The sequence below is a fragment of the Acinonyx jubatus genome, chromosome E3 (genome assembly GCF_027475565.1).
Source record: "Acinonyx jubatus isolate Ajub_Pintada_27869175 chromosome E3, VMU_Ajub_asm_v1.0, whole genome shotgun sequence".
NCBI classification, from domain to species: domain Eukaryota; kingdom Metazoa; phylum Chordata; class Mammalia; order Carnivora; family Felidae; genus Acinonyx; species Acinonyx jubatus.
This window is the reverse complement of record NC_069398.1, coordinates 29,483,876-29,508,025: the sequence shown is the minus strand read 5'-3', so window position 1 is coordinate 29,508,025 and position 24,150 is coordinate 29,483,876. Positions and strand designations below refer to the sequence as shown.

General features: G+C 39.7%; 1 protein-coding gene across 2 annotated transcripts in view; it reads left to right on the top strand.

Annotated features, from left to right (window-relative positions):
• The window catches only part of LOC106981196 (cytochrome P450 3A12-like), a 34,674-nt gene extending 15,251 nt beyond the window's left edge, over positions 1–19,423 (top strand). The window contains exons 8-13 of one of the 2 annotated variants that reach the window (XM_015079336.3): positions 6,539–6,666; positions 7,736–7,802; positions 10,953–11,113; positions 12,512–12,738; positions 14,959–15,121; positions 18,895–19,423. In XM_015079336.3, coding sequence (XP_014934822.3) covers positions 6,539–6,666; positions 7,736–7,802; positions 10,953–11,113; positions 12,512–12,738; positions 14,959–15,121; positions 18,895–18,990 — 842 coding nt within the window. In that variant the 3' untranslated portion in view covers positions 18,991–19,423. The remainder of the gene's footprint in view (positions 1–6,538; positions 6,667–7,735; positions 7,803–10,952; positions 11,114–12,511; positions 12,739–14,958; positions 15,122–18,894) is intronic. The other variant, XM_027042171.2, reaches the window with a different exon arrangement.
• The last annotated feature ends 4,727 nt before the right edge of the window (positions 19,424–24,150 follow it).

The following is a 24,150-nucleotide window of genomic DNA, read 5'->3' as shown; positions in this document are numbered from 1 at the left end:
AAGTTTTTGCCTGATTTTTCCTCAATGATTTTGATGACTTCCTGTCTTACATTGAGGTCTTTCACCCATTTTGAGTTTATTTTTTGTGTGTGGTGTAAGAAGGTGGTTCAGGTTCATTCTTCTGCATGTCACTGTCCAGTTTTCCCAGCACCACTTGCTAAAGAGACTGTCTTTATTCCATTGGATATTCTTTCCTGCCTTGTCAAAGATTAGTTGGCCATACGTTTATGGGTCCATTTCTGGAGTTTCTATTCTGTTCCATTGATCTGAGTGTCTGTTTTTGTGCCAGTACCATACTGTCTTGATGATTATACCTTTGTAATACAGCTTGAAGTCTGGGATTGTGATGCCTCCTGCTTTGGTTTTCTTCTTAAAGATTGCTTTGGATATTTGGAGTCTTTTCTGGTTCCATACAAATTTTAGGATTGTTTGTTTTAACTCTGTGAAGAATCCTGGTGTCATTTTGATAGGGATTGCATTGAACATGTAGATTGCTTTGGGAAGTATTGACATTTTAACAATATTTGTTCTTCCTATCCAGGAGCATGGAATATTTTTCCACTTTTTTGTGACTTCTTCAATTTCTTTCATAAGCTTTCTATAGTTTTCAGTGTGTGATTTTTCATCTTTTTTGCTTAGGTTTATTCTTAGGTATTTTATGGTTTTTGTGCAATTATAAATGGGATCAATTCCTTGATTTCTCTTTCTGTTGCTTCATTGTTGGTGTATAGGAATGCAACCGATTTCTGTGCATTGATCTTATATTGTACAACTTTGCTGAATTTATGGATCAGTTCTAGCAGGGTTTTGGTGAAGCCTTTTGGGTTTTAGAGTATCACGTCATCTGCAAAGAGTGTATGTTGACTTTCTCCTGGATGCTTTGGGTGCCTTTATTTCTTTGTGTAGTCTTACTGCTGAGGTTAAGACTTCCAATACTATGTTGAATAACAATGGCGAGAGTGGATATCCCTGTATTGTTCCTGACCTTAGGGGGAGAGCTCTCAGTTTTTCCCCATTGAGGATGATATTAGAGGTGGGACTTTCATATATGGCTTTTATGATCTCCAGGTACGATCCTTCTATCCCTACTTTCTTGAGGGTTTTTATCAAGAAAGGATGCTGTAATTTGTCAAATGCTTTCTCTGAATCTTTTGGGAGGATCATATGGTTCTTGTCCTTTCTTTTATTGGTGTGATGAATCACATTGATTGTTTTGCAGATTTTGAATCAGCCCTGCATCCCAGGTATAAATCCCACTTGGTCATGGTGAATAAGTCTGCTAATGTATTGTTGGATCCAGTTGGCTAGTATCATCTTGAGGACTTTTTTGCATCCATGTTCATCAGGAAAATTGGTGTATAGTTAGTTCTCCTTTTTAGTGGGGTCTCTGTGTGGTTTTGGAATCAAGGTAATGCTGGCTTCATAGAAAGAGTTTGGAAGTTTTCCTTCTATTTCTATTTTTTGGAACAGCTTCAAGAGAATAGGTGTTAACTCTTCCTTAAATGTTTGGTAGAATTCCCCTGGAAAGCCATCTGGCCCTGGACTCTTGTTTTCTGGGAGATTTTTGATTACTAATTTGATTTCTTTACTGGTTATGGGTCTGTTCAAATTTTCTGTTTCTTCCTGTTTCAGTTTTGATAGTTACATGTTTCTAGGAATTTGTCCATTTCTTCCAGATTGCCCATTTTATTGGAGTATAATTGCTGATAATATTGTCTTACTGTTTTTATTTCTGCTGTGCTGGTTGTGATCTCTCCTCTTTCATTCTTTATTTTATTTATTTGGGACCTTTCCTTTTTCTTTTTGATCAAATTGTCTAGGGGTTTATCAATGTTGTTAATTCTTTCAAAGAACCAGCTTCTGGTTTAATTGATCTCTTCAACTGTTTTGTTTTGTTTTGTTTTGATAGCATTGATTTCTGCTCTATACTTTATTATTTCCTGTCTTCTGCTGGTTTGGGGTTTTATTTGCTGTTCTTTTTCCAGCTCTTTAAGGCGTAAGGTTAGGCTGTGTATCTGAGACCTTTCTTACTTCTTTAGGAAGGCCTAGATTGCTATATAATTTCCTCTTATGACCACCTTTGCTGCATCCCAGAGGTTTGGGGCTGTGGTGTTATCATTTTCATTGGCTTCCATGTACTTTTTAATTTCCTTTTTAACTTCTTGGTTAGCCCATTCATTTTTCAGTAGGATGTTCTTTAGTCTCCAAATATTTTTTACCTTTTCAAAATTTCTTGTGGTTGATTTTGAGTTTCATAGCATTGTGGTCTGAAAATATGCATGGCATGATCTCGATTTTTTTTTTTTTTGTACTTACTTAGGGCTGATTTGTGTCCAGTATATGGTCTCTTCTGGAAAACGTTCCATGTGCACTGGAGAAGAATGTGCATTCTGCTTTTGGATGAAATGTTAAGTCCATCTATTCCACTGTGTCATTCAAAGCCACACTGTGTCATTTTTCCTTGTTGATTTTCTGTTTTGATGATCTGTCCATTGTTGTAACTGGGGTGTTAAAGTCCCCTACTATTATGGTATTATTATCAATGAGTTTCTTTAAGTTTCTGATTAATTGAGTTACATATTTGGGTGCTTTCACATTTGGAGCATACATGTTTACAATTGTTAGGTCTTCTTGGTGGATAGTTCCCTTAATTATGATAAAATGCCCTTCTTCATCTCTTGCTACAGTCTTTATTTTAAAGTCTAGATTGTCTGATGTAAGTATGGCTACTCAGGCTTTCTTTTGTCAACCATTAGCATGATAGTTGGTTCTCCATCCCCTTGCTTTCAATATGAAGGTCACTTTAGGTCTAAAGTAGGTCTCTTGTAAACAGCATATAGATGGGTCTTGTTTTATTATACATTCTGTTACCCTTTGTCTTCTGATTGGAGCATTGAGTCCACTGACGTTTAGAGTGAGTACTGAAAGATATGAATTTATTGCCATTATGATACTTGCAGAGTTGGAGTTTCTGGTGGTGTTCTCTGGTCCTTCCTAATCTTTGTTGCTTTTGGTGTGTGTGTGTATGTATATGTATATATATATATTTTTTTTTTCATCTTTTCTCCCCTCTGAGAGTCCCCCTTAAAATTTCTTGCAGGGCTGGGTTAGTGGCACAAACTCCCTTAAGTTTTGTTTGTCTGGGAACCTTTTAATCTCTCCTTATATTTTGAATGACAACCTTGCTGGAGAGAGAATTATTGGCTGCATATTTTTCTGATTTATCACATTGAATATATCCTGCCACTCCTTTCTGGCCTGCCGAGTTTCTGTGGTTAGGTCTGCTGCAAACCTGATCTGTCTTCCCTTGTAGGTTAAGGACTTTTTTCCCCCTGCTGCTTTCATGCTTCTTTCCTTGACTGAGTATTTTGTGAATTTGACTATGATATGCCTTGTTGATGGTCGGTTTTTGTTGAATCTAAGGGAAGTCCTCTGTGCTTCCTGGATTTTGATGTCTGTGTCTTTCCCCAGGTTAGGAAAGTTTTCTGCTCTGATTTGCTCACATAACCCTTCTACCCCTTTTTCTCTCTCTTCATCTTCTGTGACCCCTATGATTCTGATGTTGTTCCTTTTTAATGGGTCACTGATTTCTCTAATTCTTAAAACATGCTCTTTTGCCTTAGTTTCCCTCTTTTTTTCTGCTTCATTATTCTCCATAAGTTTGTCTTCTATATCGCTTATTCGCTGCTCTGCCTCATCCATCCTTGATGCTGTGGCATCCATCTGAGATTGCAGCTCAGTTATAGCATTTTGTATTTCATCCTGACTAGCTTTTACTTCTTTTATGTCTGCAGAAAGGGATTCTAATCTATTTTCGACCCCAGCTCTTATTCTTATTATCATGATTCTAAATTCTGGTTCAGACATCTTGCTTGTATCCGTGTTGTTAAGTCCCTGGCTGTCATTTATTCCTGCCCTTGTTTTGGGGGTGAATTCCTTCATTTTTTCATTTTGAAGGAAGAGAAGGAATTAATAAGGTAAAGAAAGTTAAAATTAAAAAATTAACAACAAACACAAAAATATCAAATAAAGAATGCTAGATTTTAGGTGTGTTTTGTTCTGGGTTTGAAAGGAGCTTGATAGATGGGAGATAAAAGGAAAAAGAAAAAAAAGGAAAAGGTTTGAAAATTTGACAAAATGAATACACTAAAATAGAATAAAATGAAATAATGTAGGTAAAATAGAATTTGAAAAACTTACAAAACAGTAAAAAAAATAGAAAAAATTAAAGGAAAGTATTTTTAGGAAAAATTGAAAATAAAAATAAACTTTTCTCTTTTTGTATTCAAGGAAAAGAAAAGAAATGAAAAAGGGAAAAAAAGGAAAATTAAATGGATAGAACAGTGAACAGACTGAAATACGATTGAAATTACATGGTTTTCCCATTGAAGTCAAACTATGAAGCACTTTATAATCTGTAAACTAAGCAGGCAGAGAGACGTAGTGTTCCTGAAGAGTGAGGTTGGCCCAGTGGATGGGGCTTAGTATAATGTCTCTGTTCTCCACTAGATGGTGCTGCTTAGCTTATTGGGGTGGATATTTGTGGCGCATGTAGGTGTGTATGTGCATGCACAGGAGGGGTGAAAATGGGATCACCTAGCTACCCAATCTCTGGTATCGGAACTCTGTTCTCCCTGATCAGCAATTACACACCCATCCTTTGTCTCTGGCTCCTGTCCACTCCCCGCTCTTATACTGTCCGAGACCAAGCCCTCAGGTTGCCAGGCAGCACCTTCCTCCTGAGTTTTATCCCAGATGCAGCTCTTTTTCCCAACCCCTCACTTCTGAGGGACTGCAGCTTTGACCTGTTCTGACCCTCTGCACAAAGGTCTCACTGAGCAATGGCTGGGTCCGGCCATACCCAGGAACATTCACGGGCCCATGCTGCTGCCAATGCCCAGAGACTGCAGCTGGGTGCCAGCCCTCTCCAGAAGAAGTTCACATGATTGTGTAGAAGCAGCATTTCAGGGATTATGGAAAATCACAATACATATCTGGCACCAGGCTTCCCCACTAACTTCCTTGTTCTAGTACCAGCAAATGTGGTTGTTCTCCCAGTCTGCTGTGATGTTTGCCTGTGGGGTGGCCACACAACCTCTACCAAATGTCCTCCCAGCAGTGAACCGCCTCTCCCAATGTGTCCCAAGGACCCCTGGTCTTCACTCTGCTCCTGGGGATTCGCCCTTCCTACCAGAGCACTTCCAGGTGTCAAGCTGTGGAGTTTCAGACTCTGCAGTCTCCCTGTTGATAGAGTCTTAATGGAATTTAAACCCTCTCCCTTCTTTCTCCCTTTTAGTTCAGTCCCTGCGGCTGTTTCCACTTTTCCACTCTCTCTCCAGCTACTTTTGGAGGGGGAGTGTTTTTCCCATACTCTCCCTCTGTCTCTGTCCTCTCAAAACAGCTCCCTGTCCTCTGTGACTTCTCTCTCCCCCAGTTCACCTCTCCACACTGCATATCTGCTGAGTTCTGTGGTTCAGGTTGTGCAGATTGTTGTGTTAATCCTCAAATCAGTTTTCTAGGTTTGCAGGATGGTTTAGTGTTGTCTGGCTGTATTTTATGGACACAAGATGCAAAAAACACCTTCCATGCTGTTATGCCATCTTCTAGATCTTGGTTCTTTTTAAATGTAGACATTTATAGTGATAAATTTCTTCCTGGTCACTGCTTTTGCTACATCCAAGAGTTGGTATTTCATGTCTTTATTTTTATCAGTCTCCAAGTAATCCTTTTTTTTTAATTAAAAAAATTAATGTTTATTTATTTATTTTTGAGAGACATAGAGACAGAATGCAAGTGGGGGAAGGGCAGAGAGAGAGGGAGACACAGAATCCAAAGCAGGTTCCAGGCTCTGAGCTGTCAGCACAGAGCCTGATGCTGGTTCAAACTCATTAACTATGAGATCATGACCTGAACTGAAGCCAACACTTAAACTACTGAGCCACCCAGGCACCCCCTCCAAGTAATTCTTAATTGTCTTTTTGATTTCTTCTTTGAACCATTGGTTATATAAGAGTGTAATGTTTAATTTCCACATATTTGTGAGTTTCCCAATGTTGTTTATGTTCTCAATTTCTAATTTTATTTCATTGTGGTTGAAGGGCATACTGTGTATTATTTGCATCCTGACAACAGTTTCTTAAACATCATGATTAATTATGAGACTGATGCGCTGCCTACTGCACTAAGGAGGCAGGTACATCATGATTAATTAAAGTAGCATATTATGGTCTGGTTTATACAAAGAGGTTCTAGTCTAAAAATAAAAGCTAAGATATCCAGGGATGTAGTTCTGTTGCTTTGGTCACTCCAAACCAGTGGAAGTAGACACTGATCTCACTGCTGTAGTGGTGGTCCTCATGTGTGACTTGCCCTGGCTCAGCCATTGGTTTGAAATTTCCAATAAAGGCCATAAGGGAATGACTCCTGGTTTCAATGACTCCTGGTGTCTTTTACTCCTCTGATTAGAAGAGCAAATTATAATTGTTCCAGGTAAATTTTGCATTTTCACTGTGCTTTCCATTGTTCTTTTTCCTTACAGTACTCTTCCCATTCCTTACCCCAATTTTTGAACTATTAAATATCTGGATGTTTCCAAAAAAAGTTACTGATTTTTTCACAAAATCTGTAAAAAGGATGAAGGAAAGTCGCCTCAAAGATAAACAAAAGGTAAATCCAGTGTTGGTTACATGTGGATGTTCACTTTTGATCTTTTATTGATTTGTGTACATCTCATGTGTGTACTTCTATGTATGTTTTTATGGTAGGTAGAGCACTGTAGGGTTTAGAGCAGGAGAGTTCTAACATTTTAGAGAGAATTAAAAAGGTTGAAGTTAAGGAAGGAGATAAGAAAATGAGTCAGAGAAAGAATGTTTAAAATTGAATAATAAGCATGGCAACTAGTATGTCACTGCACAAAATTTGGTGAGAGAAAAACTACCACTTCACTTCAATAAATTGTCAAAGCATAAAAATTACTGTGTAAAAATAATTTTCTGTATTGTAATTTTTCCAGATCTTACATTGGCAAAGAATGCCTTCAATTCTAAGCCTCTTGTTTTACACATTCTCTAGTGGAATGTCCTGTTAGGCACTTGGTGGAGTATAGTCTGTGTTAAACTTGAGCTTGCCATTGTCTGGAGTGGGCAGGAGTCTTCTCTGAGCACTAAGGCTGCAAGATGGCTAAGCCAGTTTTGCCTCATGAGGCCTGGTGGCCAGAAAAGAATGTGTGCTGCACAGGGAGACAGGGCTGGGTACCCCAGGATGTCACTGAAGATTGTGCAGAGTTCTGAGAGGGTGGGGCACTGGAAGATGCTGACACACAGCTGCTCATTGGCACTGCAGGGGTCAGGGGATTGATCTTTGTGACCATTCATTAAGAATTAAGGCCAGAGTTAAAAAGGACTGGAATCATGGACTTTCTCTTGAGCAAGCAGGCATGGCAAGAGAGGGAGCAGGCAACTCTTTGGCCAGGAAGCTGTAGTCAAAAGCCAGAAAAGCTGAAGGCAAGAACCAAAAAGCAGTGAGACACAGTAGCTGGATTCCTGTCAGGGAAGCATCCTGTTCTCCAAGTTTGTACCTGGATGTTTTTGTTTAGTGATGACTCTGACAAAACTAGTGAGACCTTTGTGCATAAAGGGGCCATATTCTCAGGAAAGAAGTTAAGTCCTGAACCCCTGACTTAATTCTGACTTCACAAGTGACTTTTTGTCATTGAAACTTCTCTTTCTGCTTCCAGCACCGAGTGGATTTGCTCCAGCTGATGATTAACTCCCAGAATTCCAAAGAAACAGACACCTATAAAGGTAAGCAAGGAGAGTTTCAGAGAACCAGTGATGGGAGACTCAGAGGCAGGGGTGGTTCTGAGATGTGCAGGAAGGTTCTTAGCAAGTGGAGTTCTGCAAATTGAAGAACAACACATATTTAGATAGAAACGGAGCAGAAGCACTGTTTTCAGAGGCCCACAGCCTCAGGTTTGTTCAGAGCCTGTTGGAAATGATAGACTAAACAGTCAGTTGTCTGCCACAGGGGAGCTTGTTTCCAATATGAATCCTGTGGCTTACTCCAGACCCACTGAATCAGAACCTCTGTCTGGAAATTCACATCAAGGCTTCATCACACCAGGAGGCACATGGCCCCATTGTTGGTGACCTGGTTAAAGTTGTGTTCACTGGCATAATATACTTGTAAAGTTTTATTTTTCCCTTCAAAATTAATAAATAACTGGTGCAGGAAGCCTTTGCAACTGTGTAAATACTGTGGGGTTTTTTTTTCGAAGTTTAACTTAGTACCTATCTTGTCCATGGATGGCATTTGACTGAAACCATTAATACCATGATGGTTTCAGGATGGTGAATTTCTAAATACATCCTTTCTTCTGTATTTATGAGTTAATGTTCCATTGTTAGGGAGCTATTAATCTCTCATGAATTAATTTATTTATATATGTCAGTATGATCTCATATATAACTAAATCTCTTACATCATTTTTATTTAGATCCTCAATTCTCTCACATTTGTCATCTGGAAGGCCTTTCAAGTGGGCTTCTGTGTATTATTTTTATTCTTTCTTCTTTTTAAGGCTTTCAATAGAGTTTATTTTTTATAGCAGTTTTAGGTTCACTAAAATTGAGTGAAAAACAGAGATTTCCCATATTCCTGTGCTCTACCTACAGTCAGCCTCCCACATTATCAAAATCCCTCACAATGTGGTGTGTGTGTGTATATTATTTATTGTGTGTATATATTTATTACAATCAATGTCCCTACAATGACACATTATTGCCACCCCAAATCCTTGGTTTACATTACAGTTCACTCTTGGTGTTGTCCATTCTATAGGTTTTAACAAATGTATAATGATGTCTATTCACCTTTACAGTATTCTGTATCCTTTTCCCATATCATTTTCTGAGAATTTCCTTGCATTCTGGTGTAAGACATTCCAAGTTTATGTTTTGTTTCCCCTGATGAGTGTTGGAATTAGCCATTTCTCCATGAATCTGTTTCCTATTAGTGAGAAATGGTATTTAGAAATACAAATCTGGGATATAGGAGTGTTCATTGCTACTAGGGTTTCTTTGCTTCTATTTTCTCTCAGAAGACCAAGATAAGAACATGAAATATATTTATACAGGAGTGTTAAATGTAAGTATGTCTATATCTATCCATAACCATTAATGTAATTATGTTCTATATATCTGAAAGAAAAAAGGAGTCTTGATTTGTAGTTGTTTCTATGACAGAAATATTCCCATTGTGTTTAATTTCAAGCTATCTCTGGTTTGACAAAAATCTCACAAAATTCTTGAATATTTAGCCATAGATTTTGGAGAAAAAGGATGGTTTATTCCATCATACCACAAAAAAATATATATCCTATATCTATATCTACCATCTATCTATCATCTATCTAATATATATATGTGTGTGTGTGTGTGTGTGTGTGTGTGTGTGTGTGTGTATTCTATTATGTCTGTCTATCTATCTAGTCCTACTGCTTTCTGTGATGAAGGAAATATTCTATATATTCCCAGTTCAGTACAGAACTACTATACACATGTGGTTATTGAGAACTTGACATGTGGCTAGAGTCACTGAAGAACTGAATTTTATATTGTATTTAATTTAGTCAATTAAGATTTAAGTATAAATAGTCACATCTGGCAAGTAGCTACTGTATTTGAAAGCACAACTCTAAACTTTGATTATCATGAGGTTCATGGTAATTGAGGGGAAGAATTTGATAGTTGAATTTATCCACAGTAGCATCATAGAAAGTATGACTGGGAAATCAGAACTCTGTAGACCTTTTTTATACTCGTTTTGTATTGCTCTTAGTTGTGAGTTATCTATTTGTGGCAGGTACCATGTTAATTTCAGTTCTCTAAGTATCTAATGGTCTTAACACAGTGCTGATCAAAGAAATTAAAGACTGACCATGCTGAGTTTCTGCCAGGAGAAAATCAAAAGGGAGGCCAACATATATTCAGAGTGGGACCATTTTCTCAGGAAGGTTACAATCAGGCCATGAGTGAATAAGCATTGCTAATTCCACTTACTGGATTCTGTTTATATTTCATGCTAGCCATTGTCCTTCTATTGATCATTGTTTCTCTTGCTGTTTTAATGTGGTTGATTAGGCTAGCATCAGACACTACCCTTCTAGCTTTTTGTCTGTGTTGTAGTTTCTGTATATATCTGAGATCATCCACTTGAAGAATGTACCCCAGGTCTTCTATTAGCTGAGACCTCTCAAAGTTGTAATCCAGGCTTCTCAAACTAGGTTGTGTGCAAAACTCCCCACATCTTGTGAAGCTCAAATGTTGATTTGACAGTTCTAGGGTGAGGTTTGAGATTCTATATTTATAATAAGCTCCCAGATGCTGCAACTGCTGCTGGTCCATGGACCACACTTTGAGTAGCAAGTTTAACTGTAGCCCAACATTGTTCTCTTAAGTCTTCACTAGTATGTTAAGATGAAAGATCATTTAATTTTCCTGACTAGCCTTAGCATTGCAAACTCTCCCAAAAAAATTTATGCTGTATTTTAGCTGGAAGAATTTAAATTTTCATGGGGAGCACTGCTATCTCATGTTACTTATGGCTGAAGTACTTTTATGATTCTCCAGTGAACAAACTGATAACACTGTGTACATTAGACAAAAATGTCATCTCATGAAACTACCCACCTGTGGTCGTGGGGAAGGTGGCATAACCAGAAACAGAAAGCTAATAATAGTATATACCTTGGGAATAAACAGACCACGATAACTTATGGCTCTTTCTGGCTCTGGAAGATAGACATTAGAGTGGAAACCCTTCAGAGTTTGATTCCAAATTGCTTTTATATTTTACTCCTGAGGGATTTGAGAGTTTCAGATGGATTTCTCATCATCTACTATGATGTTTTACATTTGCCTGGTGTAGCTAAAATGCATTTCCTCTCCTTTTAGCTCTGTCTGATCTAGAGCTTGTGGCCCAATCTATTGTGTTTATTTTTGCTGGCTATGAGACCACAAGCACTTCTCTTTCCTTCCTTGTGTATGAATTGGCCACTCACCCTGATGTCCAGCAGAAACTGCAGGAGGAGATTGATGCGACTTTCCCCGATAAGGTGAGCGGGTCATACCTGCAAAGAGAATAAGGATGGGCTTGGATATGCCTCAGTAACAGATTAGCCCTCTAATCTAGTGGGTTTTCATAGCAAAGGTTCACTTCTAACTCACATTCCCATATCCAACATAGGTCTTATTAGAGGATGGGAGTGAGTCTCTGCTCCATGTAGGTACTTGGGAATACAGGGCATCGAGGCTCCACTTTTAATACCTGTATTAGTTGGAACTTCATGTTGGCTGTGGAACAAGAACTGGAGTTGTATACCTGCTTTTCAAATGTTTGGCCCTGAACTGACATACATCTCCTCAGTTCACAGTCCATTTGCAAGTTGTTTCCCATAGGTTCACGTAGGCTAGGAAATATGGGGGTCTACATGGATATTGGATAAGTAGTGAGTGTCTCTACTACACGCCCTAAGAAGTGTCATCTCAAATTATCTCCATGTCACAAGGCAGGAAACTTAGCTATGGAGAGACAACATAACTCTTACAGTATCACTAGTGTTAAAGAAGCCAGTCTAGGAGCCAGGGTGCCTGGGTCCTGATTGAACTCTTAATCTCTCCAATGTTGGCTCTTAAATATAACACCAAGAGATAGGTACATATTGCCCATGCTGTCTCAGATCTCTTCCCAAACTGGAATTCCCTCTTTGTGAAGAGACCTGGCCTCTGGGGCTGGAGTGGCTTATTTGGTGAATAGTGAAATCCTGAAGGGACAACTAGAAGACCCTTATAGTGGCAGAGAATGGGGCTGAGAGTAGGGTTCTTATCCCCTTTACAATGGCCCCTGCAACTGAAGTTGTTTGTCAACAATTGGTAGCATCCAATCCTACCTACCTCTTGCCATTTTGGGTTGAAAGGAACTGGTGTCTCCCCAAATTATTTATGGTTTTTATATAATATAGTGTCTCTCTCCACATATTGTATATATATCTGAAGAACTAGGAAGCAGGATATTTCCAGTAGAAAAGTTTATGTGGCTAGGGTATTTTTTTCTGTTGCATGTTCTCCTTCCTTGGTACAGATGTGTCGCCTTATTTTGAAAGAAACAGTGACTTCAACATTTTTCACTTAAGAGTAAAGGTCATCATATATCAGTCACCTTTGTTCACATGAGGAAAAAAAACCACACATTAGCTATGGGAAGGATTTCCTGTTTAGGAACAAGTCCTGTTTAGGGGAATGTCCCAATGTTCTCCCCTAGTCATTACTGTTGTATACATATCAGAGGCCATTGAGCAGGTCAAAGGACATGGTAGACATTGAAATGCTCATAAATAGTCTTTACCAAAATACATGTTTCTTAGGGATTCCTAACAGTTCAGTAGTATTGCATAGACTGAGTTGAATGTTGATTCCAAATCTCAATTTATCAAAATCTGTTTCTTTCCTTCTAGGCCCCTCCCACTTATGATGCCCTTGTACAGATGGAGTATCTTGACATGGTGTTGAATGAAGCTCTCAGATTATATCCAATCGCTGGTAGACTTGAGAGGGTCTGTAAGAGAGATGTGGAAATCAGTGGTGTGTTCATTCCCAAAGGGACAGTGGTGATGGTGCCAACCTTTATTCTTCACCGGGACCTGGATCTCTGGCCAGAGCCTAAGGAATTCTGTCCTGAAAGGTATGGGGAACCCTGAAAAAGAGATCCCACCCTCATATAGGAAGATATTCTGATATTTCTTTGTATAGATGACAAAGATCTGATTGTTCAGTTGTTTATTTCTATATCTTTTTATATTTAGAAGTATTTTTCTAATTATAAAATGATTATTGTCAAAATTTTACAGATTGTAGTTGAGAGAAAAAGAAACTTAATGTCATCATCAGTACAATATGTCAAGATTATTAATAATGATATGTTACATCTTTGTGGACATTTTCCATGCATATATAGATTACTTAAAGTTAGAATGGCATTATATTTTTTGACTACTTAATGTAACAGTAAACTATAATCAGTAAATTCTATGTGATTTGTGTTTATGATTATATGCATATATCATAATTTATTTAACCAATATCTTATTTAAGAAAATGGGACTCTTTTTTCTTTAAGTTTTTCTGTCCTCCCCACATCCTTACATTTACTCCCCACATCCTTACATTCCATGTTTATAAACCTTGGCCACCATTTCCACTAGCCCTAGTGGGAAAGGAGAGGCTGTGGAGCTGAGAGTCCTCATCCCTGGCAGGAGGAGCAACCTCATGAGGAGGGGGGCGTACACAAATCCTGTGATTTCTGTGGCTGCAGTCCTGTGCCAGCTCCCACCTCTCTTGGTATCTGGGGTTAGTCCAAAGAAAAGTCATCTGCTCTATAGCCATCTGAGACATCCTTCTTGAAGGGTCTTGAACTTTCTCTCTGGGAATCCAGAGCAGAGTCTGGCTTTGGGCACAGCTTGAATTCTGTAAAGAGCTGCTGCTTTCCTGTTTATTGTATTGGTGAGAAAAAATTTGGAGTACATTTGTAGGTATCTAGACTTTTAGCTCTGACTCTAAGCTCCCTGATGGCAGGGTCCTTGTCTTGTTGCATGGTGTTCTAGTGCTAGCATTGTGTCTATACATACTACTTGCTGAAAGAAGTCAGAATCGACCAAGTTGTCTGTTTTCTGGACCAAGAGACCTGGTGGTTCCCACAAGCTCAGAAGTCCCCAGTGCTGTATTTTCTGAAACAGAAAACAGAGACTCCTGGTTCTTCTCTGTGATTCATTCAGCAATGAGAGGAAGTGCTTACCTCTGTGTGTCAAGGACTATGCCAGGCAGCACCAAGTCCACATATTAAAATGTCTATTATGGAGAATTTTTGACACATGCACAAGCATATTTTGTAGATGCATGTCTATGAAATACTCTTAATGCATTTATGTGTGCCCATCATCTGTCCAACACCACTAACCTCTATCAGCTGCCCCATCCACAGGCCATAACAATTCCTCATCTTATGCCCATATCTCTGTAAGACACACCATCTCATTCCAGAAAGTTGTCCATTTTTTAAGAAATGCTTGTTTATTTTTGAGAAAGAGAGCAGGAAGGGGGCATAGGGAGAGAAAGAGAGAATCCCAAGCAAGTCTGCACGGTCAGCAGAAAACCTGATGTGGGGCTCAAACTCATGAACTCATGAACCCTGAGATCATAACTTGAGCCAAAATCAAGAGTTGAACAGTTAACTGACTGAGCCCCAAATATTTTGTCCATATTTTGAACACTTTTAAAAGATATCTACTGATGATGTCATTATCACTTTCCGCAAATCTATATTTTTCCTTAATAGGAAGCCTCATGTAACAGACAGAGAAGAATTCAGTGATTACACATATCTGTCAGTGTGATTATAGTGAGCAGCAGCATGTGCTCATGTAAATCTTCTGACAGGCTGTTCTGTCGAAGTGGCTGGGGGGATCCTAGTGGGGAGGGGAGGGAAGAGAAGAGAAAAATCACAATGTAAATCACGGGAGACATTTCTTCTGCTTCCTTCTTGAGCATTTGACCACAGTAAGTCAATGGAGGTAGGAATCTACCTTTTCTTCAGTCAGGCTCATTTCCTGCTTGCCTTTCAGAGTGTGAACATCTCCCCACCCTGACTGTAATTCTAGTGTTTAAGATAACCCTTCCTTTTAACAACATTCATCTCATCTCCTCAATAAGACTGACCACTCCCACAGGGTAAGGGGAATGCAGAGAACCTGTAGCTTACAGTTGTCACCGCAAAATAAGCATGGCAGGATTTCAGTGACCAGCTCCCAAGAGTGTCCTGTGTAGTCCTGGTTGAGAACCCCACACATGTCGTTCTTGTGGTTTTTATGTTTCACTAATTTGTTTCCAACTTGATTTGTGGAACCAGGTTCAGCAAGAAGAACAAGGATAGTATAAATCCTTATATATACCTGCCTTTTGGAACTGGACCCCGAAACTGCATTGGCATGAGGTTCGCGATTATGAACATGAAACTTGCCCTTGTCAGAGTCCTGCAGAACTTCTCCTTCAAGCCTTGTAAAGAAACACAGGTCAGACAGAGAACTTTCTGTATAAAGAATGTTTTACTGTTTTTTTTTAAACTAAGAGATACAGAAAGGATGTGTGTGCGTGCACACGCGTACACGTGTGTGTGTGTGTGTGTGTGTGTGTATAGGCTCCTTTGTCCTTAATTTGCTCTGTTGGTCATCTCTATTTGGATTCATCTGTGACTTTTAAGTTTCCTTCAGCTCTGAGCGCCACGTCTATGGGTTATTAACACTCAAACATAAGGGCCGTCTAGAGTCAGTGCAGTTAGTGTGATATTATTATGCACAGACCTTTGAACTTGAGCAATGTGGTTTTTTTGCGCTATTTTATTTTTTATTATTTATTTATTTTAAAATTTACATCCAAGTTAGTTAGCATATAGTGCAATAATGATTTCAGGAGTAGAATCCAGTGATTTACCCTTTATGTACACACTCCCCCCCTCCCAGTGCTTATCCCAACAAGTGTCTTCCTTAATGCCCCTTACCCAGTTAGCCCATCCCCCCAACCAAAATCCCTCCAGGAATTCTCAGTTTGTTCTCTATATTTAAGAATCTCTCATGTTTTGTCCCCTTCCCTGTTTTTATATTATTTTTGCTTCCCTTCCCTTATGTTAATCTGTTTTGTATCTTAAATTCCACATATGAATGAAGTCATATGATATTTGCCTTTCTGTGACTAATTTTGCTTAGCATAATACCCAGAACTTGAGCAATGTTTTATTTATTTATTTATTTTTATTTTTTGGTGAATAAATCTTTATTTTTTTTCTTTTTATTTCAGTATATGAAATTTATTGTCAGATTGGTTTCCATACAGCACCCAGTGCTCATCCCAAAAGGTGCCCTCCTCACTACCCATCACCCACCCTCCCCTCCCTCCCACCCCCCATCAACCCTCAGTTTGTTCTCAGTTTTTAAGAGTCTCTTATGCTTTGGCTCTCTCCCACTCTAACCTCTTTTTTTTTTTTCCTTCCACTCCCCCATGGGTTTCTGTTAAGTTTCTCAGGACCCACATAAGAGTGAAAACATATGGTATCTGTCTTTCTCTGTATGGCTTATTTCACTTAGCATCACACTCTCCAGTTCCATCCACGTTGCTACAAAGGGCCATATTTCATTCTTTCTCGTTGCCACGTAGTATTCCATTGTGTATATAAACCACAATTTCTTTATCCATTCATTAGTTGATGGACATTTAGGCTCTTTCCACAATTTGGCTATTGTTGAGAGTGCTGCTATAAACATTGGGGTACAAGGGCCCCTATGCATCAGTACTCCTGTATCCCTCGGGTATATTCCTAACAGTGCTATTGCTGGGTCATAGGGTAGGTCTATTTTTAATTTTCTGAGGAGCCTCCACACTGTTTTCCAGAGTGGCTGCACCAATTTGCATTCCCACCAACAGTGCAAGAGGTTCCCATTTCTCCACATCCTCGCCAGCATCTATAGTCTCCTGATTTGTTCATTTTGGCCACTCTGACTGTCATGAGGTGATATCTGAGTGTGGTTTTGATTTGTATTTCCCTGATGAGGAGCAACGTTGAGCATCTTTTCATGTGCCTGTTGGCCATCTGGATATCTTTTTAGAGAAGTGTCTATTCATTTTTTCTGCCCATTTCTTCACTGTGTTATTTGTTTTTCGGGTGTGGAGTTTGGTGAGCTCTTTATAGATTTTGGATACTAGCCCTTTGTCCGATATGTCATTTGCAAATATCTTTTCCCATTCCGTTGGTTGCCTTCTAGTTTTGTTGGTTGTTTCCTTTGCTGTGCAGAAGCTTTTAATCTTCATAAGGTCCCAGTAGTTCATTTTTGCTTTTAATTCCCTTGCCTTTGGGGATGTGTCAAGTAAGAGATTGCTACGACTGAGGTCAGAGAGGTCTTTTCCTGCTTTCTCCTCTAGGGTTTTGATGGTTTCCTGTCTCACATTCAGGTCCTTTATCCATTTTGAGTTTATTTTTGTGAATGGTGTAAGAAAGTGGTCTAGTTTCATCCTTCTGCATGTTGCTGTCCAGTTCTCCCAGCACCATTTGGTAAAGAGACTGTCTTTTTTCCATTGGATGTTCTTTCCTGCTTTGTCAAAGATGAGTTGGCCATACGTTTGTGGGTCTAGTTCTGGGGTTTCTATTCTATTCCATTGGTCTATGTGTCTGTTTTTGTGCCAATACCATGCTGTCTTGATGATGACAGCTTTGTAATAGAGGCTAAAGTCTGGGATTGTGATGCCTCCTGCTTTGGTCTTCTTCTTCAAAATTCCTTTGGCTATTCGGGGCCTTTTGTGGTTCCATATGAATTTTAGGATTGCTTGTTCTAGTTTTGAGAAGAATGCTGGTGCAATTTTGATTGGGATTGCATTGAATGTGTAGATATCTTTGGGTAGTGTTGACATTTTAACAATATTTATTCTTCCAATCCATGAGCAGGGAATGTTTTTCCATTTCTTTGTATCTTCTTCAATTTCCTTCATAAGCTTTTTATAGTTTTCAGCATACAGATCTTGTACATCTTTGGTCAGGTTTATTCCTAGGTATTTTATGCTTCTTGGTGCAATTGTGAATGGGATCAGTTTCTTTATTTGTCTTTCTGTTGCTTCATTGTTAGTGTATAAGAATGCAACTGATTTTTGTACATTGATTTTGTATCCTGCAACTTTGCTGAATTCATGTATCAGTTCTAGCAGACTTTTGGTGGAGTCTATTGGATTTTCCATGTATAATATCATGTCATCTGCAAAAAGCGAAAGCTTGACTTCATCTTTGCCAATTTTGATGCCTTTGATTTCCTTTTGTTGTCTGATTGCTGATGCTAGCACTTCCAACACTATGTTAAACAACAGCAGTGAGAGTGGACATCCCTGTCGTGTTCCTGATCTCAGGGAAAAATTGAGCAATGTTTTAAACTTCTTTCAAGTCAACTGAAAGGAAGGGAACATGTAGTGCACAGTAATGGTGTGCAGTGATGAACACAACATGACTTTTGAATGATGCTGTTCCCTACCACAACTTACAGATGCTCTCATAACTGTGGTTCACAACCCCTCCTTGTACATTGCAATCAGTATGTTCTTTTCACAATCCTGATGCCCAGGCCAAATCAGAAATTTTAACATAATTCACCCAGAGTGGGCTTTAAAAGTGACCTCATTGATTCTCATGTGCAAGCGAGGTTAAGAATCAATGGTGGGAAGCAAGTCTGCCAGATGTGAAGGACTCCCATGGTCCAGACCATCCTGGCTACTTGGCACCACATTCCATGAGCCCTGCCCCAGTCAAGCTTTGCTCCATTTATAGGCAATGGGGCCTTCATGAATGGATATTCCTACTGGGAGAAGCGATAGGATATTTAGCATTGAGGATGGCCATACAATAAAATGTGTAATATCCATTCAAGATGATCTTGCAAACTCAACATACACAAAATTAACTGTATCACTTTTCAAATGGTTGTCATAATGGCTAAGAACCTGTTTTAAGTTTTAAATGCTCATCCTTTTACTTAAAATTTAAATCAAAAAAGAACACAAAACAACATGAGTTTGTGTCCAGTCTGGTACAGAGTAGACACTCAATAGATATTCTTTTGAGTGAATGATGGATGAATGTTTCCATACTCTGGTCTTGACAGCTTACAAAGTTTAAGGAATATGAGATATATTAATATAAAAGTAGTATTTATATGTTTAAACTCTTACTCTCCTTCATGTATCTTGCCTGCTTTGCTTCTATTGTCAGTAGGGCTTCATTTGTTGGTTTTCATATGATTTTTAACTTTTGCAGATCCCACTGAAATTAAACGCTCTAAGTATTATTCAACCAGAAAAACCCATTGTTCTCAAGGTTGAGCTGAGAGATGGGAGTGTGAATGGAGCTTGACTTTCCCTAAGGACTTCCCCTTTGTTCTTCAAGAACCTGTGTCCCAGAATACCAGAGGCCTCCATTTACTTTGTGAGTACAACCCAGAAATGAAGATGGGCTTCATGAAGTGCCTGTGTTGGATGACTAGGGATTCCATAGCTTTCTCAGTCTCTGTGTGGAGCATTATATCTTGTGGAGAGTAAAGGAGGTGACTAATAAGTGCCAGACATGTAGACTCAGCCTATCTGGCTCCCATAGACCACCCCCAGTTATACCATCTACTTCCCTAAGCACTGATCAAGAATAAAAATTTCTCAACAATTTTATCAACAAACTTTCACGAAACAAGAATTTTTGTAGTAGTTGTTTAGTGACATATCACGTCTCATTTTCAATATTCTATATTAAGTATGACACTGATCATGTCAATAAACATCTCTTTACAAAAGTATTAACTGATACCTTCTTGCACATACAGAGGGAATTGTACAACTGATGCGTGAGAGCCAGTGACTGAATGTTTTTCACCATCACAATCACTGAGTGGGTGGGATTGTTTAGAACTCCAACATAATATGTTAAGATAGGTGAGAGTCGATTGATCCACTGTGACTTTACCCACTGCTCATAAAGTATATGGAAAGTATATTCATAATTTAGTTCTACTGTTTTTAGAGCACATATTTTTTAGAGCATTCAATTGAGGTAGTTAGTATTATTATTAGTTTTATTTTAATGTTTTTATCTCATCTGCCCTGATGTTCTGTTAGACAGGGAACATATTTTCTCTTCATGTTCCAGCCTCAGTTCTCAAATGTCCTGACACAATGAACATTGAACAAGAGATGGTTGATTGGTTAGTTGATTGGACAGAAAAGCTAAAAGTATTTGTCCATTTCAGTTGGTATCAGAAACTACACAGGATTCTGCTTTTCCTTCCCTCCACACCCCACCATTCTTTCCCTTCTCCACTCTCTTTTTTTTTAAGTTCATTTATTTATATTGAGAGAGAGAGAACGTATGCACAGGGGAGGCAGAGAGAGAGAGAGAGAGAGAGAGAGAGAGAGAATCCCAATCAGACTCCAAGCTGTCAGTTCAGAGCCTGACACGGGGATTGATCTCACAAACCATGAGATCATGACCTGAGCCAAAATCAGGAGCTGGATGCTTAACTGACTGAGCCACCCAGTAGCCTCTCCCTCCTCTCTCTCTCTTCCATTGCCTGTCCTTCCTGGATAACTCAATCCTAAAGCCAATAGGTGAAGAACAGCCAGATTGGCAGCCACACATTGGGCATCAGGGACAGAGAATGGAGGCACAGTGACTCCAAGACAGAGACAGAATAGCATAGGGAGGGTGTCCACATGAAGAAGCAGCCTGCCATGAGTGTGGAAGCCCAAGCTCAGTGAGAAGCGTGTCCACACAGAGGGATAGCCTAGTCCAAAGCCAGAGCCTAAATATGGCATGGACAACCCAAGTACTATGAGGGGGGGTATCCGTGAATGTTAGGGATGGAATGGCTATTAGTTACATAAAGGGGAATTGATTAAGGGAGTAAATATATTAAGGATAAATAGAAGCCAGGTTTCTTACTGTTGGAGAAGAGAGTCACTGATGGAAAGGGAGAAAACCAGAATGAGATTATGTATTCAGAGATTGGAACTGAATGTATCGGTGAAAAATCCTGCTTTTCTAGAGAGATAGATGATAAGTAGATTGATATAAAGATAAATAGATGTGTGTACCTGTATGAAAACACATATCCCCTACCTGTCTGACAGACAGTTCTTAGAAACAGTAACACTGTTAGAGCATTGAACACAATTTGTGCCCAGATCTTGGCTTATAATCATCATTTTCCACTGAAAAGACTAGGGCTTTTCAGAGAAATGGCCAATTCCAGGCTGGGGGAGCACATGATGAGCCCGGAGCATCTTGTCCTGCCCAGAGATTGGGACATGTCCACAAGATAAGGAGCCAGCCTGAGGGGCTTCACCGACCAGTCAGGCACAATTTAGACATCAGGAAAACTAACAATAGGAAGGGATTAAGACCCATTGAATAAAATAGGAAGACACGAGTACCCACAGGTGTAATAAATACAGGATTGATTACAATTGATGAGGACACTGATGTGGTTTCAAAGTACTACCGCTCAAACACCCATGAATTGCCAGAAGGAAAGAGCAGGTCACAGAGCAGAGACCTGGTGAATGAGTGAGCATTATCAGGAACAGGAAGAAGTGATGACAGGTCACATGATAAGATGCATTAAGAAGAACTCAGTGTCACCTCTGGGATATTCTTGCCAGAGACAAACCTGAAAGAAATCCTGAAAAAAGTCAGACAAACCCAAATAGGAATATCTACTCCTAATCTGTACCTGGTGTGCAATCTTCAACAAAGTCAAGGTCATGAAAGTGATTTAGAAGAAGAAAAGAAGAAGGAGAAGGAAGAGGAGGGGGAAGATGAGGAGGAGAAGGAGGAGGAGGAGGAGAAACAAGCCCATATTGGAGTCACTTGCCTGCCAACCCCAACTCACAGTAAACCAAGACTAATAAGAGTTCAACCTATCCTAGGAAGGTGATCTTTTAACAGTCTGGCTGAAATTTCCTGACAGGCACTAGTGAGTCATGTGCAGGATAGAAACCTGTGGGTCCTTCCCCCAGAGAAGGGGTCCTGTCCTGAAACAATTTTCCTTTCAAGCACTTCCTGCCCCACCCTCCTTCCTCTAAAACCCTGCATCTTGTACACCTCCTGGGAGCATCTGTCTGCCTGTCAGATGGATGCTACCAATTAATGAATTGCTTAATAAAACCAATGAGTTCTTCACCTTGACTAGCTGGAATTTTGCTTTCAAAAAAAGCCAGAGACACACTAAGGAAGTGTTCCAGACTGAACTACAGAGACTAAAGAGGGGTGACATGGAAAATCAATGCATGGGTTAGGTCCTTTGCTATAAAGGACATTATGGGAACAGTGGGGGAATTAAGGGTTCTAACAGTTACATGGCAGTAATGTGTCAGTGTCCATGCCCTGACTTTGATGGAGAATTTTTTGTAGGAATTACAGTAGATTATGAAATATCACTTCAGCATTTACTCTGAGATTGGTCAGGAACATAGTTCTTGAAACAGACTCTTCTGGAAGCTTGTGCTTGTTTTTAAGAACAGAGGGTCACAAAAACACCTTGGGCTACACAGCTCTCCCCCTCCCTTGCCTTAGTTTCACTTGTACACTTATTTAGTACAGGAGGCAGCATCACACAGTAATTGGGAGATGGGAAGCTCTGAAGCTGGAGCCTCTGGGGTTTGAATCCCAGCTCAGTCAGTTTGAGTCTTGACCAATCTATGGCTTTGGGTAAATGAGAAAAAGGTGCCTCTTTGCATAACTGGGCCCACAGGGCTTGGGCCTTCCACCTCTAAAGACACTCGTATGTGGGACCTTGAACTAATTACTTAACACCTTACTGCCTTGGTACTTAGTGCCTCAGAGTCTATAAAACGGGGGTAATGCCAGTGCCTATCTGAAGTGATGATGGAATCAGATGATGTGTGTGTGAGGTACTTAGGGCACATACCAGGGAGCACGCAGCGAGCATGTAATCAATGTCAGCTATTACCTTCATGGCTGTATTATCTTCAGTCCTTAGGAGGCCATGTTGGCTTTGACATTTGGGCTCCAGCCTTGTCAACTCCAGCTTCCATCTGCCATTTTAGAAAGTAATCACATACATCATTCAGAGAGCTTTAACTATGAAGTTAGTGGTGTGTCAGCTGATGCTGTTCAGGAATTTTCCAAAGAGCAATATCAACAACCCCATTCTAGAAGTGTCTTTGTCATGTGAAAATTAATCATGTGACCCCCACTGAAAAGGAGTGGGGAGGTCTGGCAGGGGGCACTGTCACACCCTACCACTCAGACCCAACTGGAAGAGATGGACTTGACCTTGCACTACTTTATTATCCCAGCTGCAGGAAGAAGAGCTTTCCTTGTCACTATAACCCAGCAACCCTTCTTTACAACAAGAACTCTGCCAATGAGAAGACACCACACTTCAAACTCCCAGGTTACTCCATGCACTTCAGTTTATAACCCCCTTCCCAGCCTCCCCTTTTCTCCTGAAAAAAAGTATACCTCATCTTCATTCTTCAAACTTGGCCTAAGTTTTGCTACAGCTTGTTTGTCCTGGATTGCAATTGTCTTTTTTTCCCAAATAACACCCTTGTATGTGGTCAAACAACTGGCAGTTTTCATTTTAAAAGCTAAGAGTCATCACAACTAATCATGGATGGTCTTGAGGGCAGGTCTGCACTGCAGTGACAGGAGGGAAACCTTCCCACTGCATTCAGTGGGCTTTCTCCAGTCCTCCCTTAAGATTGCTTTTCTGGTGCCAGAGTTCCGACCAGTCTGTCTGGTCATGTCCGGGCTGTTCAGTGTCCAGGATGCATGAAAAGCTAGGATGAGATGTGATTATCTCTTCAGGGGTCAAAAATAGGCAGAACCTGGAAATGCCAGGTCAACATTAGCTAATTTAGAGATTTGTTTTCTCTCCTGTGACAGACTGACTTCTGCAGAGTAGTTGAGTGTCCATGGGGCTGGAAAGCCCTGTTGAGTATGTGAACTTCCATATTCACTCCTTTAGGCCAAGAATTTTTTCAATCCAAGTAATCTTGTGTGAAGATGCTAATACATTTTTTGTAAGTGTAGTATTATAAGTCTGTATGTAAGTATATAGGATTCTATCATCTATTTACCTGTTATATCTCTTTATCATCTATCCATATGTACCTATTTATCTGTCATGTGTATCTATCTATTCCATCTATGTATCTATCTATGTATCTATCTATGTATCTATCTATCCCATCTGTCAATCATATCTATCTATCTACCTATCATCTGTGAATGTATCTATAAAGAAAGAAATGTCTGAGGAGCCTCTGGTATTCAGCCCCCAGCTGTTTGAGTCTCTCCAATGCAGATATGCAGATATATGAACAGAGCCTTCAGGATGACTTCAGCACCAGTCTGTCTGCAACCACATGAGACCCCGAAGCAAGAGCTGCCCACCTGAATCTGGTCAACCCCAGATTCATGGGCAAAATAGATTGTTTAATCCTTTGGGGTGATCTGTCACACTACATTAAATCATTGGAATATCCCTCCTTCACTACA